This window comes from Barbus barbus, assembly GCF_936440315.1.
Source record: "Barbus barbus genome assembly, chromosome: 24".
Classification (NCBI taxonomy): Eukaryota; Metazoa; Chordata; class Actinopteri; order Cypriniformes; family Cyprinidae; genus Barbus; species Barbus barbus.
The window spans coordinates 20,790,782-20,803,102 of record NC_136752.1 but is presented as its reverse complement, the minus strand read 5'-3'; the positions used below and the strand labels follow the sequence as shown (position 1 = coordinate 20,803,102).

Sequence of the window (12,321 nt, the reverse complement as noted above, 5' to 3'; positions counted from 1 at the left end):
ATTAAAACATCATTTGAAAACGTACATATCATTTTAGGTTTATGGACAAAATCTTTTATTTATTTTTTTTATTTTTTTTAAGAACAGTAAAAAGATGTCATATTAGTGACGGGTTAATTTAAGTAAATCATTTTTGTTTGTGTTTGTGTTGTCAGGATATAACATAGGAAGGATACAGCGAGGAATAGTTCGACTGAAAAGATGAGTGTTTTCACACTAATGAGGTCAATCCTGTTTATGTACCATCTGTGCATTTACATTCACTGAGCCAGAACGGTCAGTGCTGCTGTCTCTGTCTCTCTTTGCCTTACCCAGATTCTCTTAATTTATCTATCCATCTCTCCACCCCCCAGTCTTTAGTAACTACAATGCATATTTCAATAAAAACTGAAATGTATAAATGTAAATATATTTTCTTGATACCATTCCAGAAAAGGTTCGGTAAAATTTTTATATATTTTTTGGAAGAAGTCTCTTTTGCATACCAAGCCTGCTCAAAATACAGTAAAAATACAGTAATATTGTTCAATATTATAATTTAAAATAACTGTTTTCTACTTTGTATTTTAAAATGTAATCTACTCCTGTAATGGCATCCATCAGATGCCAGTGATATTCTTTTTACCAACTGTACAGAGTTACATGCTGAATCAGTCTGAACTTTAAACTTGTGCACAGATAAACACTTAATTCATTAGCCATGCAGTCTAAAGATTTTGTTTACTGTTAGCAATTTCACATTGCTCAAATCTCTGCGCATAAATGATTCTGCAAGCAGAAGATCTGATGAAGCTTGTCATGTAAGAAACCAAAACTTTTTTCTTCCATGTTAGCATACATTTTTCAACTATTATCCCCGTCTACATGTCCTCAATATCTTGTATACCACTCTCCTCTCACAGCTATGTTACCTTTGTCTTTGGTTGTGTTCTGAATAGTGTCTAATTACTGCACTTAAATCCTCTTAAGTGCCCTGTGCTATTTCTGTGTTGGAGCACAGAGTTGTCCAATGTGTCTTGACTTAAGAAAGCTTCTTTGTGCCCTCCCCATGCACACTCAAAAAAGCATGAAGGACAAGCTAATGGTGATAGTGACCACGTAACAGCTCACTGAAGGGACATATTCGGACCGTAAAAAAGGTGAGCAGGCAACTGTTTGATTTAACAGGTTTCTGTAGGACCAGACTGATTTACTCATGCTGTAAAAAAATATTTCAGGTTCATGCTTAAATGCATCTTTTCCTGTTTTTTCTGTTTTACAACTTTAAGTGAGTCACAGGGTTATTTAACGAAAGCCTAAAGTCTATTCAGATTCATGCTTTAATGCATCTTTTCCTGTTCGTTCTGTTTTACAGCTTTAAGTGAGTCGCAGTGTTATTTAACTAAAGCCTATGTAATCATAGGCCTGATTATACTTTTGATGAGCTGTGATGTTACAGATGAATGGATTGCATGAAACAAAGTCTACTATAATTTGATTTGCATACTAAAGTAACAGCATAATTCCTGTTTTTCTCTAAAGCAAACCTTGGAGCTTGCATATTTAAGTGGTTTGTTCAGATACTTTGATGTACTGTAGATAGCGGTAGTGTTGTCTACGGTATATTTATCTCAGCAAACTATGCAAACGTTCATGCCATGTTTATTATTTTGCATGATTCAACAAGACTTCAAGATTCAGATCAGACTGAATGAAAAACATTCAAAAAGACTTTGACAAATGAATAAAGACTCAACGGAGCTAAAAACAGTAAAGCAAAGCCATAATCATGTAACTGCATCATTATAAAAATACAAATCGTAAAACACCACTTTTCAAGAAGCAAACTGAAATGGAAGACTATTCATAATAGTCATAGTTCATAATACCATGCTTTTAATAGAGTATTTTTTCTCTGTGTGCACAAACCAAGCATCAGAATTGTAAAGAAATACCAAAGAAAACTGAGGCAACCCCCAAAGCTGTCATATAGGATTTCATTGGTTGCCATCTGAGCTGAGGCATTGCATCATAGCTGTAATCTCAATTAGCGATCAGTGATTTACTGAGAGTAGTGAGAGGTACAATGGAGGAGGTTTGAGGCCAGAGGCTAGCGGGGCAAAGTGAAGACTCTGAGCTCTAGTATTAAACTGATAATCTGCTGCAGCATGGACTTTATCTGATCTCGGCCTCAACCTCATATGAAAAAGATCAGTTAAATGACTGACCTGAACGCAACCAAATATGGTCTGCATTGTTGATTTTAATGTTGGCATTAAGGTGATAAAGTTTTATGCATTTGCAATGGTATTGCTTGTAGAATCAAATAGAATCAAAGAAATGTGCATTAAAAAGAATGAAAATTCAACTGACTTAAGCCGATTTAAAGTATCTGGGTTGAAATGGGAATTTCTGCATATTGTAAATTATTTGAGGACAGTTCATTTGTCATTCCATGACATCATATCGATGACGCCCACTTGTGCAAATAAATTGGATCAAGGAGTAATCTGATCTTCTTACTCTTAATAAACCTAATATCTTCCAAGAAAGAGCGATCGAGTAACACAGAGACACTGTCCACGTGCCAACATTTCAATGAAGATTTGATGCTATACCTTGTTCGACTGAATGTATCTTGCCTTCCTGAAAATTTAATTAAAAAAAAACTCTTTTGTTTTCTTTGTTTGAAACTGGATAGTCGTTCAGAGACATAGATACAGCTTTTGTTACTTTTGCTGAAACCAATAAGAGAATTTTATTTATTTTGACATATATATGTGAGATGAAGGTTTGAACTTTTTCCACAGATAATCAACAAATAAAAATGTCTGACAGAATCGTAGATGAAGAACCAGCGGTTGTCACTCACACAGGTCAGTATGGTTCTTATTGTTTTGTGAGACTGTAAAATTAATGGGTCATATAGGGAAACTGATCTAATGTATTAAGTGCATGCATAATGAAACAGAGTTTGCAAATTGATGAAAAGGAATTAATTGATTAAATCATAAAATTACTAGAAAACAATAAAAATTGTATTTGTTTGCCTGCATGCCACATGAACATTACCAACATCAGCGAACCATGTGCATGAACTTATGAATGTGTTGCTGGATGACTGAAATTAATTAAGGGGTTCTTCAAGGAAATATTTTAGGTCAAAGGAGTTGGTCAAAGCCTGAATCCTTGCGTTATGGTTGCCAGCTTCCCAATGTGAACAACTTGGGGTTCTTGTGAAGAAATTAAAGAAACACATTCAACCCTGAGATAGGAACCAGGAAATTTTGAGGCCCGATTGTAATTTTAATTATTGAACAAATTTTGAAGAAACAACATCAGTGTGTGGATATTTGAGATAAAATCAATTTCTATAAAATATGTCTGACCTGAATTGAACTGATATCATCCATCGCTGAAAGTGAACTGACTATGGTACACTGTAAAAAAAAATTCAGTAGTTTTTACAAAATAATTTTGGCGGCTGTGGTTGCCAGAATAGTTTTGTAAAAAAATAAAAAATACAGGAAAAACTGTAAACACGTTTACAGAACAAAACTGTAAAATTTACAGTATAAAACTGTAATTTACAAACAAGGAAATTTGAATGTAAACCACTAAATTCAACAACACACTCAGCTATTAAAATCTGTTTTTAACCTTTAACATACTGACAACCAGCATAATAATGCAGGTGGTAAAAGAGAAAGCCACATGGAGAATCAAAGCTCATCACAGGCAGCTTCACCACAAGTAGAAGTATATACTAATATATAGAAGGTGCACAGAGTCATTAATGCAAACACAAAACACCATCATGGTAACACACATGATACTTAAATAATGCAATAAACTTTCAGTAAACAACAGAAGATGTAACATAAAGCCCAAATGTACATAACTGATAACAAAAACTATTTAACATGATTATTTAAACTATTTAAAAACATGATTATTTAATCAAAATACTTTCACATATGGCGTGTCACGCAGTGAATTCTGGGAATATCAGTTTACAATTTTTGACTGTAAATTATACATTGATTTGTTATTTTTACTTCTAAAAACTGTACAATTAACAGCATTTTACTGTAAAATTATATGAAATGTCTGGTTAGATATTTTACAGTTTTTCCCTGTATATAGTACTGGAACTTACTGTTAACCTATTAACAGTTTTTTCAGTAGCGTTTTTACAAAATTGTACAGTTAAAATTGCACTTATTTTTTACAGTGTAGGCTATTGCTTGTCTTTTGATTTATAGTTGGCTTGCTGCAATTAGTTATAACAACTTAAATTTGTTAAGCTTAAATTTGTTCAACTTAAATATCCAACTTAACTAACCTAAACTTATAATTTTAAGTAAAGCACAAACTTCAAACAAAACATCATTACTTATTCTAATGTCGAATTTTAAGTTGTGATTAATCGCAGCAATCATTTTTTTACAGTATATGTATTGACGTAATTCACTCATCTATTCATTCACTTATGGTATCTCTAGGACCAAAGGGTGTCATCAATGACTGGCGTAAATTTAAACTGGAGAGCATGGACCAGGAGGCTCTGCCTCCCAACAAGAGAGAGCTGCTTAGACAGATGTCCTCCCCCCACAAACCCAGAGACTCCTGTGTGGGTGGATTCAATCGCAAGGTTGCCTCTTTTGACCATGATTTCAAAATAAAAATGAGCTCTTTGAAGAAAAACAATGCTTTTCTAAATTAGGCTGTAAAAAGTGCATTCTAAAAATGGATGATAATTCTGTATCTATTATGTTACTTTGGTCAAAAGTAACTAACACCAAACTATACTAAAGCATTGCTCTAGTTATTGTGTTGGTCGTTTTAATTAATTAATTCATGTATTCTGTATGCACATAAAGAATTTAGAGGTTGCAAACTGAGGACCAGGGATCCCCTATGGGCTACATAGGGATGACAAAAAAATGTATAAAATGAGATTTAAAAAAAAAAAAAAAGGTAAAAATTTGTGTTAAAATATTTATCGAATATTCAGTACGATGACCATATAAAAGCCAGTCGTTTTATTTCAGAAACAGTATATTTTCTTTATATCATGCATAATATGTTTCTCACACAGTATAAATGGTTTTTTACACTTTATGCTAGCAGGGGGTTCCTTAAAAGAGGTCATCATATTTGGTTGGTCTTTTACATCAAAACATGATTTAATGGATTAACTTCCAAACTTAAATTCAGTTGTCTCTCCCAAAAATCTGCATTGGCCTTAAAAGCTTTGAATTTTCCTGCTTATTTTTCACTTCTCAGATGAGCGCTCAGGAGTATGAGCTGATAAAGGAAGATGATGAGAAAAGTCTGCGTAAGTACCGCAAGCAGTGCATGCAGGAGATACACGAGCGCCTGAGCTTCGGGCCCAAATTTGAGGGCGTGTATGACCTCGACAGTGGCGAGGCCTTCCTGGAGGTCATTGAGAAGGAGCACCGGGTCACAGTGGTGGTGGTGCACATCTTCAAAGATGGAGTGCAGGGGTGTGATGCGCTTCACAGTTGCATGAATTGCCTGGCCTCAGAATATCCCAGCGTTAAATTCTGCCGCATTAGCGCCGCCGCCACTGGAGCTGGCGAGCGTTTCTCAGATGATGTGCTGCCTGCCTTATTAGTGTACAAGGCTGGAGAGCTTCTGGGAAACTTCCTGGCTGTTACGCAGCATTTCAGTGAGGAGTTCTTTGCTACCGATGTAGAGGCCTTCCTCAATGAGTATGGACTGCTTCCAGAGAAGGAATGTGGCCCTGGAGCTGATGAGGATGAAGCAGATGTGGAGTGACAAAAGATGGCAGAGAATAAGAATGGATGAAATTAATGGGAGGAATGTTTTTCTGAATATGACAAGAATAAGTTTCATTATTCTTCCAGCTAACATGATGAGATGGTTTGGCTGGAATTTAGCATAAACCAGGAGATTTTATGTAAACTGTATTTTTAGGCATACATAAATAAATGCAAATGGAAACACTTTTCATGCCTGTTCTGTAGATTTAGTTTTTTTTTTTTTTTTTTTTTTTTAAAGCTATTATATATACACATGCTCCACTTGCACACAAATTACATGTCACCCCTGAAGAAAGCATTTGAAGAACAGAATCAATCAAGAGAGCAATAAAGTGAAATTCCAGAGAATTTGTGCCTTCCTTTAATGTGGTTTGAGAAGCGAGACGGCACTTGCTGAAACACAATCTCTGCATCTGACTTTACCGTGACCTGCAGGTTCAAAAGTTCCATTTATATGAAAAGAATAGATATTGCACATTTGTGCATTTTCCCAATCATTTTCCTATAACTTGACATGTTATAATTATGTATTTATGGGAATCTTCCTTTGAGTTGAGTTGCATATTGAAGGATTAAAATCTGCTGCTGTCTTGAAATAGCTGGTGTAAAGTCAACAAACAAACAAATATAGGTCAACATAGCTCTATCGTGTCATCAGCAAGCTTAATCAGTGCAGTAAGTGGCTATATGCCCATGTTGTCATGCTTTTATGAGCTGCGTATGTGATCTTTTTCTGATCAGCTTAGTCTGGAATCTAAATCTACTGGATTTAAATCCAAAATCTTATTTTGTTTAGTGTCAAAATACAGGCTGCCCTGAGTGGAGACTTTGTCATCATGCAGGACACTTTCACTCTAATCCAACAATTAGTGTTTTTGAAAAACTATTATAGAGTAATTATTTTAAATGACCTATTTAATTTGAACATGCAGTACTGATGAATACAGGCTATATTACTGTATGCTTGAATCCTATAATTGGGCCCTGATTGTTACTTTACCCAGAACTAAGTTTTTAATCTTACCATAGTTCAGAATAAATTCAACAGCAATTGCAACAAAACTGCATCAGCTTGTGGGGTCGTGACGCAATTGTTTTCATCTGTTCCATATTTGAAAAAGACATGCAAACCAAATTGAAAGTAACATATTTTCTCTTGAGGGCCAAGCCATGCAGGCACACCCACTGAGGGCCTGCAGGGTTTGGTGATTTTGTGGTAATGTTTTGTGTGTCTCACGCCGAGCTCTAGATATATCGTGCGACGAGGTCGTCTCGCTTCACGCGAACATGTTCTGACAAAATCTGCACCTGATACCACATTTGCCTCCATCCTCTCTGCATGCGTGAAGGAGTAGCCCAAAAAGCCAAGTCCTCGTCTGGACTTAATTCCTAAGACAAGTTGTCACGGGTTCATAGCTCAGACAGATTAAAAACTTTATGGATACTGTATTGTAAGACAGTAAAGTATTAATATATATATATATATATATATATATATATATATATATGAGCTATATACGTATACATATATATATATATATATATATATATATATATATATATAAAGGTATGTTGTCCCCTATAGTATTAAAAAATTAAATATAAAAACAAAATATAATAAAAATGTTCAAAAGTATTTGATAAAAACAAAAAATATATACAGTATATAACAGGCTTAGACTACTCTTACAAGTTTTTCATAAATTGTTTCTTTAAGACTAATCGTATTTTTATTTTTAAATTCGGTTACATAAAAACATAGATTACTCCAAATTCATTCCATCAACTGCTAGTTGGTCAGACTAGTTCTTAAGCAACTGGCCTGAGAAGTAACTTATATCTACAGTATCTTACATATGGTTTGTATGGATTTTAATCATATCTAAATTAATACACTTTCATTTAGACTGCAGTGCTTCGATCTGAAACAAATATTTAGATAGATTAGATTAGATTCAACTTTATTGTCACTGTGCAGAGTACAAGTACAGAGCCAATGAAATGCAGTTAGCATCTAACCAGAAGTGCAAATAACAAAGTATATAAATATAAAAATGTGTATATACATTAAGTTTTATGACATATAGTGCAAGTTATGAGGTGGAGGGGGAGAGACTAGCTCAGTGCAAATGACTGTACATACAACTTATGTTGCAAGGAAGTATAAACAGAAGGTGCATTATAAAGTGAGGTATGTAAGTAGCATATGTTTATATATGGCCAATGACCTTAACGGCATCTGGAGGTAGAAATGTGCAAAATATCAGAAATGTGCAAAATAACAGAGGAAACAATACGAACATTGTGAGTGAGGAGTGCAGACAGGTTATTGAACAGTGCAGTTTTTTTTTTTTTTTCATTAGGTGGTCTATCTTGGATGTAGTGTTCAGCGCTTGAGATTGCAGTTCAGTAGGCTGACAGCTGAGGGAAAGAAACTGTTTCTGAGTCTGCTGGTGCAACAGCGAAGACTCCTATAACGTCTCCCAGATGGGAGAGGAGTGAAGGGGAGTGAATTTACTGACCACTGCTGGACAGTGACAAGATGTTAGCGGTGAGTTCACAGTTCAGTTCTGTTCATTTTCTTCTGTTTTCACAAGGAACATCACACATAAAGACCTCTCTCATTTAGCTGATGTAAAAACCCAACCATAAAGCTTGGAGATCTTTAGGAAGGACTTTAGTCATGTTGTACTGTAATATAAGAAGTGTTTTGTACTTAAAAAATAAACACATAATCAATAAACTACGTGGCTAATATGTTACAGGCTTTCATGGGATGTGAATCTGTTATTATTATGTTAGCCAAAGCTGTAAGTGGTTTGAAAATATAAAAACATTTAGAGTTGCTGACGACAGTCAAAAATCAGTTTTGTTATTAATTTGTTGTTTTTAATCTGATCCAGGATTGTTTTTCTAGCTATTAAGTTTAAAGCACTGGTTTATTGGTTACATTTATAGCTTAAAGAACATTTGTAAACATTTTACTCCTTCCATTTAATGCAGATGATCCATGATGATATTTTATAGTAAACAATAAGGTGCAATAAATGGTATTCAAATCAAACATAACAATGAAATTAAATAATACAATAGATGGCTCCTCAAGATAACATATGATATATAGCAGTATTTCTATCATCATTGTGGTCTAATTAAAAACGTAAAGCTTTGTGTAAATAGCCTGTGAGGTACGCAATAATTGAACTCAGACAAAACCCAGGAATTCCACAGGAGCAACCTCTCACAAAATGAATCATGCATGTGAATGAAACAAATAATGGCACAGTAAAACAAAATAGTGTAGAATTGGACCAGAAAGAAAACAAATGTGTGATGAATTATAGAAGAGAGTATAATACAGTTTCAAAGAAGGCAAAATGTCCAGAAAATGGTAAACTAAACGACTCTGTCCATTGAAGGGTTTCCTGAACTTTGCATATAATGGTGGCAAAGGCCTTCTGAGAGTGACGTTGGGCACAGGAGAAGTAGTGGGTGGACAGACACGATGGATGTGAATTTCAAGTGTAAATGAGATCATATAGTGAAGGGCTGGATGGAGGTGGGGTCAGGGGTTGACATCGAGGAGATATGAGGTCACAGGGCTTTTTAACACTGCTTTGTGTGAAAATTACAGCAGCATTCACCACCCACACACACAAACACATACTTGAAAACTTCCTACCCTCCTCTTACTCAACATCTTATGTAGCTTTGTCACGCAAAGGTGAAGTAGTAGTCAAGTTTATTTTCCCCATATGTCACTATGGAAACCAGGATTTGGGGATAAAAAAAACCCCACAATAAATCACAGAATAAAAATTCCATACACATAAAAATTTCCATTAACCACACATGCACTTATTCGGGCTCAACTATTACCTCCTTTGGATGTTGAAAACAGGAAACTAGACTCCACGTTTAACCATCAATGTCTCATAAACACTGATTAGATCATTAAAAAAGCAAGACTTTACATTAATTCTTTTGTGATGCAGTGATTATTAATGCATCGACCCTATAGACTAAGCAAGTAACAAAATGACAAAGCATTTTCAAAACATGAAATGAGGTGTGTGAGGTTTGAGACATTCCCATAGGTCTTTGTTTTTTAGAGTGTGTTGATGTTTGGAAGAGGTGAAAAAGAGAGCATTGCTTGGTTTATTCAAGCTTAAGGCTGCATAGCAAAGAGAGGCGAGGTTACACTATCTCTCCATACAGACAGTCTTACTGTAAATATTATCCAGTGCCTAAGGGGCAACTAACGGCATTAACAACTATTATATGGTTTTTTGCTTCCATTTGAAAATTCCATATTGATTATTCATCTGTGGTCATACTGATATGTGTTATGACTGGTCTAAGGAATGGAAAACTGCTAAAGAATAAAAGCAAGAAAGAGAAAGCAAAGGCAGGTAATGCTGTTCATCAAATGAATACCAAGACTGTATAGGATAAGATGAGCCAAGTAGAAATGAGAAAAAGGTAACACAACACATATGTTTCAGTTATCTCTTATCAACTATTTTTTTAAACAGGATGTGTAACATAAGGCCATTGAAGTATGAATGACAAAAAAACAAAAACAATAAAAGAAGGTATGTAACAACATAATTACAAATAAAAAATGAATAGGCTAATTATAACTGTACACATTATTCCTATTACCTTAAATCAATCCATAAATCAGCAAGAAAAACGTTATACTTTTGGAATGTTTTAACATGATAATCATCCAAATTAATGGAAAGTGATCAGAGTATTAAGAAGAATAAAAAAGATGAAAATGTAATTCAGACAGAGTAGTAGCTACTAAAAGCACGTTTATGTAGATTTTACCGCATTAAAAATGTTTAAGCTATTGTGATATAACAAAGATAACAAAAAAAATGGCAAACTAATGAAAAAGGTTGACAAACTATTATTCAACCACCCATCTCACTCTGTTTATGTGATTGACCTTGAATTATCAGTGCATGTATGATACGACATCTCCCTCTTGTGTTCACTTTATTTAGACCTGCCAAAATACAGACAGCACATCACATGTCCCACCAGAGACAGTAATATATTGGATCACTGTTAAGGACACAACAATAAAGGACGCATATCACTCTGTTCCACGAGCAGCTTTAGGACTCTCTGATCACTGTTTGGTTCATCTTATTCCAAGCTACAGGCAGAAACTTAAGTCTGCAAAACTTGTATTAAGAACTGTTAAAATTGGACTAATGAAACAGAGTGGGATTTACAAGCCTGATCCTCTCTCTCTGATTGGACTGTTTTTGAAGCTGCTGCCACCGATCTGGACAAGCTCACAGAGACTGTAACATCTTATATCAGTTTCTATGAGGATATGTGTATTCCTTCCAGGACTCATTTAACCTACAATAATGACAAACCATGGTTCACTGCAAAACTCAGACAGCTCCGTCAGGCCAAAGAAGATGCTCACAGAAAGGAGGAAAAAGTCTTGTACAAACAGGTCAAATACACACTGGAAAAGGAGATCAGAGTGGCAAAGAGGAATTATTCTGACAAGCTAAGGAACAAATTCTCTTCCAGTGATTCTGCTTCAGTGTGGAAAGGTATGAAAGATATCACCAGTTACAAGACACCAACCCCCAGCACTTTGGAGAATCAACAACTAGCAGGCGACTTGAACAAGTTTTATTGCCGGTTTGAAAAATCACCCCACACCTGCCCCGAACACCTCTCCACACAACCATTCACACCTCCAGCAACCCCCCTCTCCCCCACACCTACAATTCAGATAAGTGAAGAAGAAAAGGTCTTCAGAAAGAACAAAAGAAGGAAAGCACCAGGCCCAGACAGTGTGTCACCAGCCTGCCTAAAAACCTGTGCTGAAAACCTGTGCTGATCAGCTATTATACATTATTTATTCAACACACTTATTTATTTATTTTTTTTTCATTTCAAATGTGCACATATCAGACCTGTACACACATAATTGTCTATATTATATATTGTGTTTTTGCTGTTTTGTACATTGCCTATTTGTATATTATTATTTTATTATCTGTGTCCTGTCCTGTTGCTGTCTTTCTGTTGCACTGTGGAGCTTCTGTCACTAAAACAAATTCCTCGTATGTGCTTGGCCAATAAAGCTCATTCTGATTCTGATTTATTTGAATGAACCAAGCTGCCACTTGATGAATATACATCATACTTTATAGCATTTTGTTTTGTTTCCATGAATGTACATAATCTGGGGGTTATCAGTGTCATTATCGCAGAACATCTTTCAAATTAATAAATGTATTTTAGATCAGCTTGATTGCCATCACTGTTGATTTTATTAAGATTTTTACTATTTTAACTCTTAACTGTGTCTTGTTTAAGTTTAATTATCTTCCAGACAGACCTATTTCTGTGACTTGGACGCGGTTTTCACGTTACTTTTTTCATCGCTGGTCAGCCTTGACCAATCACAGTCGTTTGTGATTACTAGGTGCGTTTTATGTACACATTTTAGAGAACTTACGAGATCGATTTTCTTTTGTATTTTATTAAT

At 35.0% G+C, this 12,321-nt stretch overlaps 1 protein-coding gene across 2 annotated transcripts; it reads left to right on the top strand.

Moving 5' to 3' along the window:
• Positions 1-1,023: 1,023 nt before the first annotated feature.
• LOC306843582 (phosducin-like) lies at positions 1,024-6,135 on the top strand. Of its 2 annotated transcripts, XM_079375113.1 has the most exons (4): positions 1,024-1,139; positions 2,790-2,855; positions 4,485-4,633; positions 5,269-6,135. In XM_079375113.1, the coding sequence occupies exons 2-4, from the start codon at positions 2,807-2,809 to the stop codon at positions 5,782-5,784; spliced, it is 714 nt and encodes a 237-aa protein (XP_079231239.1). In that variant the 5' UTR covers positions 1,024-1,139; positions 2,790-2,806; the 3' UTR covers positions 5,785-6,135. The 2 variants fall into 2 exon arrangements, with proteins under 2 accessions (XP_079231239.1, XP_079231240.1); XM_079375114.1 differs by lacking the exon at positions 1,024-1,139 and having other exon boundaries at positions 2,526-2,855.
• Positions 6,136-12,321: the final 6,186 nt, after the last annotated feature.

Coding starts and splice junctions, on each gene's coding strand:
- LOC306843582 (XM_079375113.1), top strand. CDS start 2,807: ATGTCTGACAGAATCGTAGATGAAGAACCAGCGGTTGTCACTCACACA. Junction 2,856..4,484: donor AGCGGTTGTCACTCACACAG/GTCAGTATGGTT, acceptor TGGTATCTCTAG/GACCAAAGGGTGTCATCAAT. Junction 4,634..5,268: donor TGGGTGGATTCAATCGCAAG/GTTGCCTCTTTT, acceptor TTCACTTCTCAG/ATGAGCGCTCAGGAGTATGA.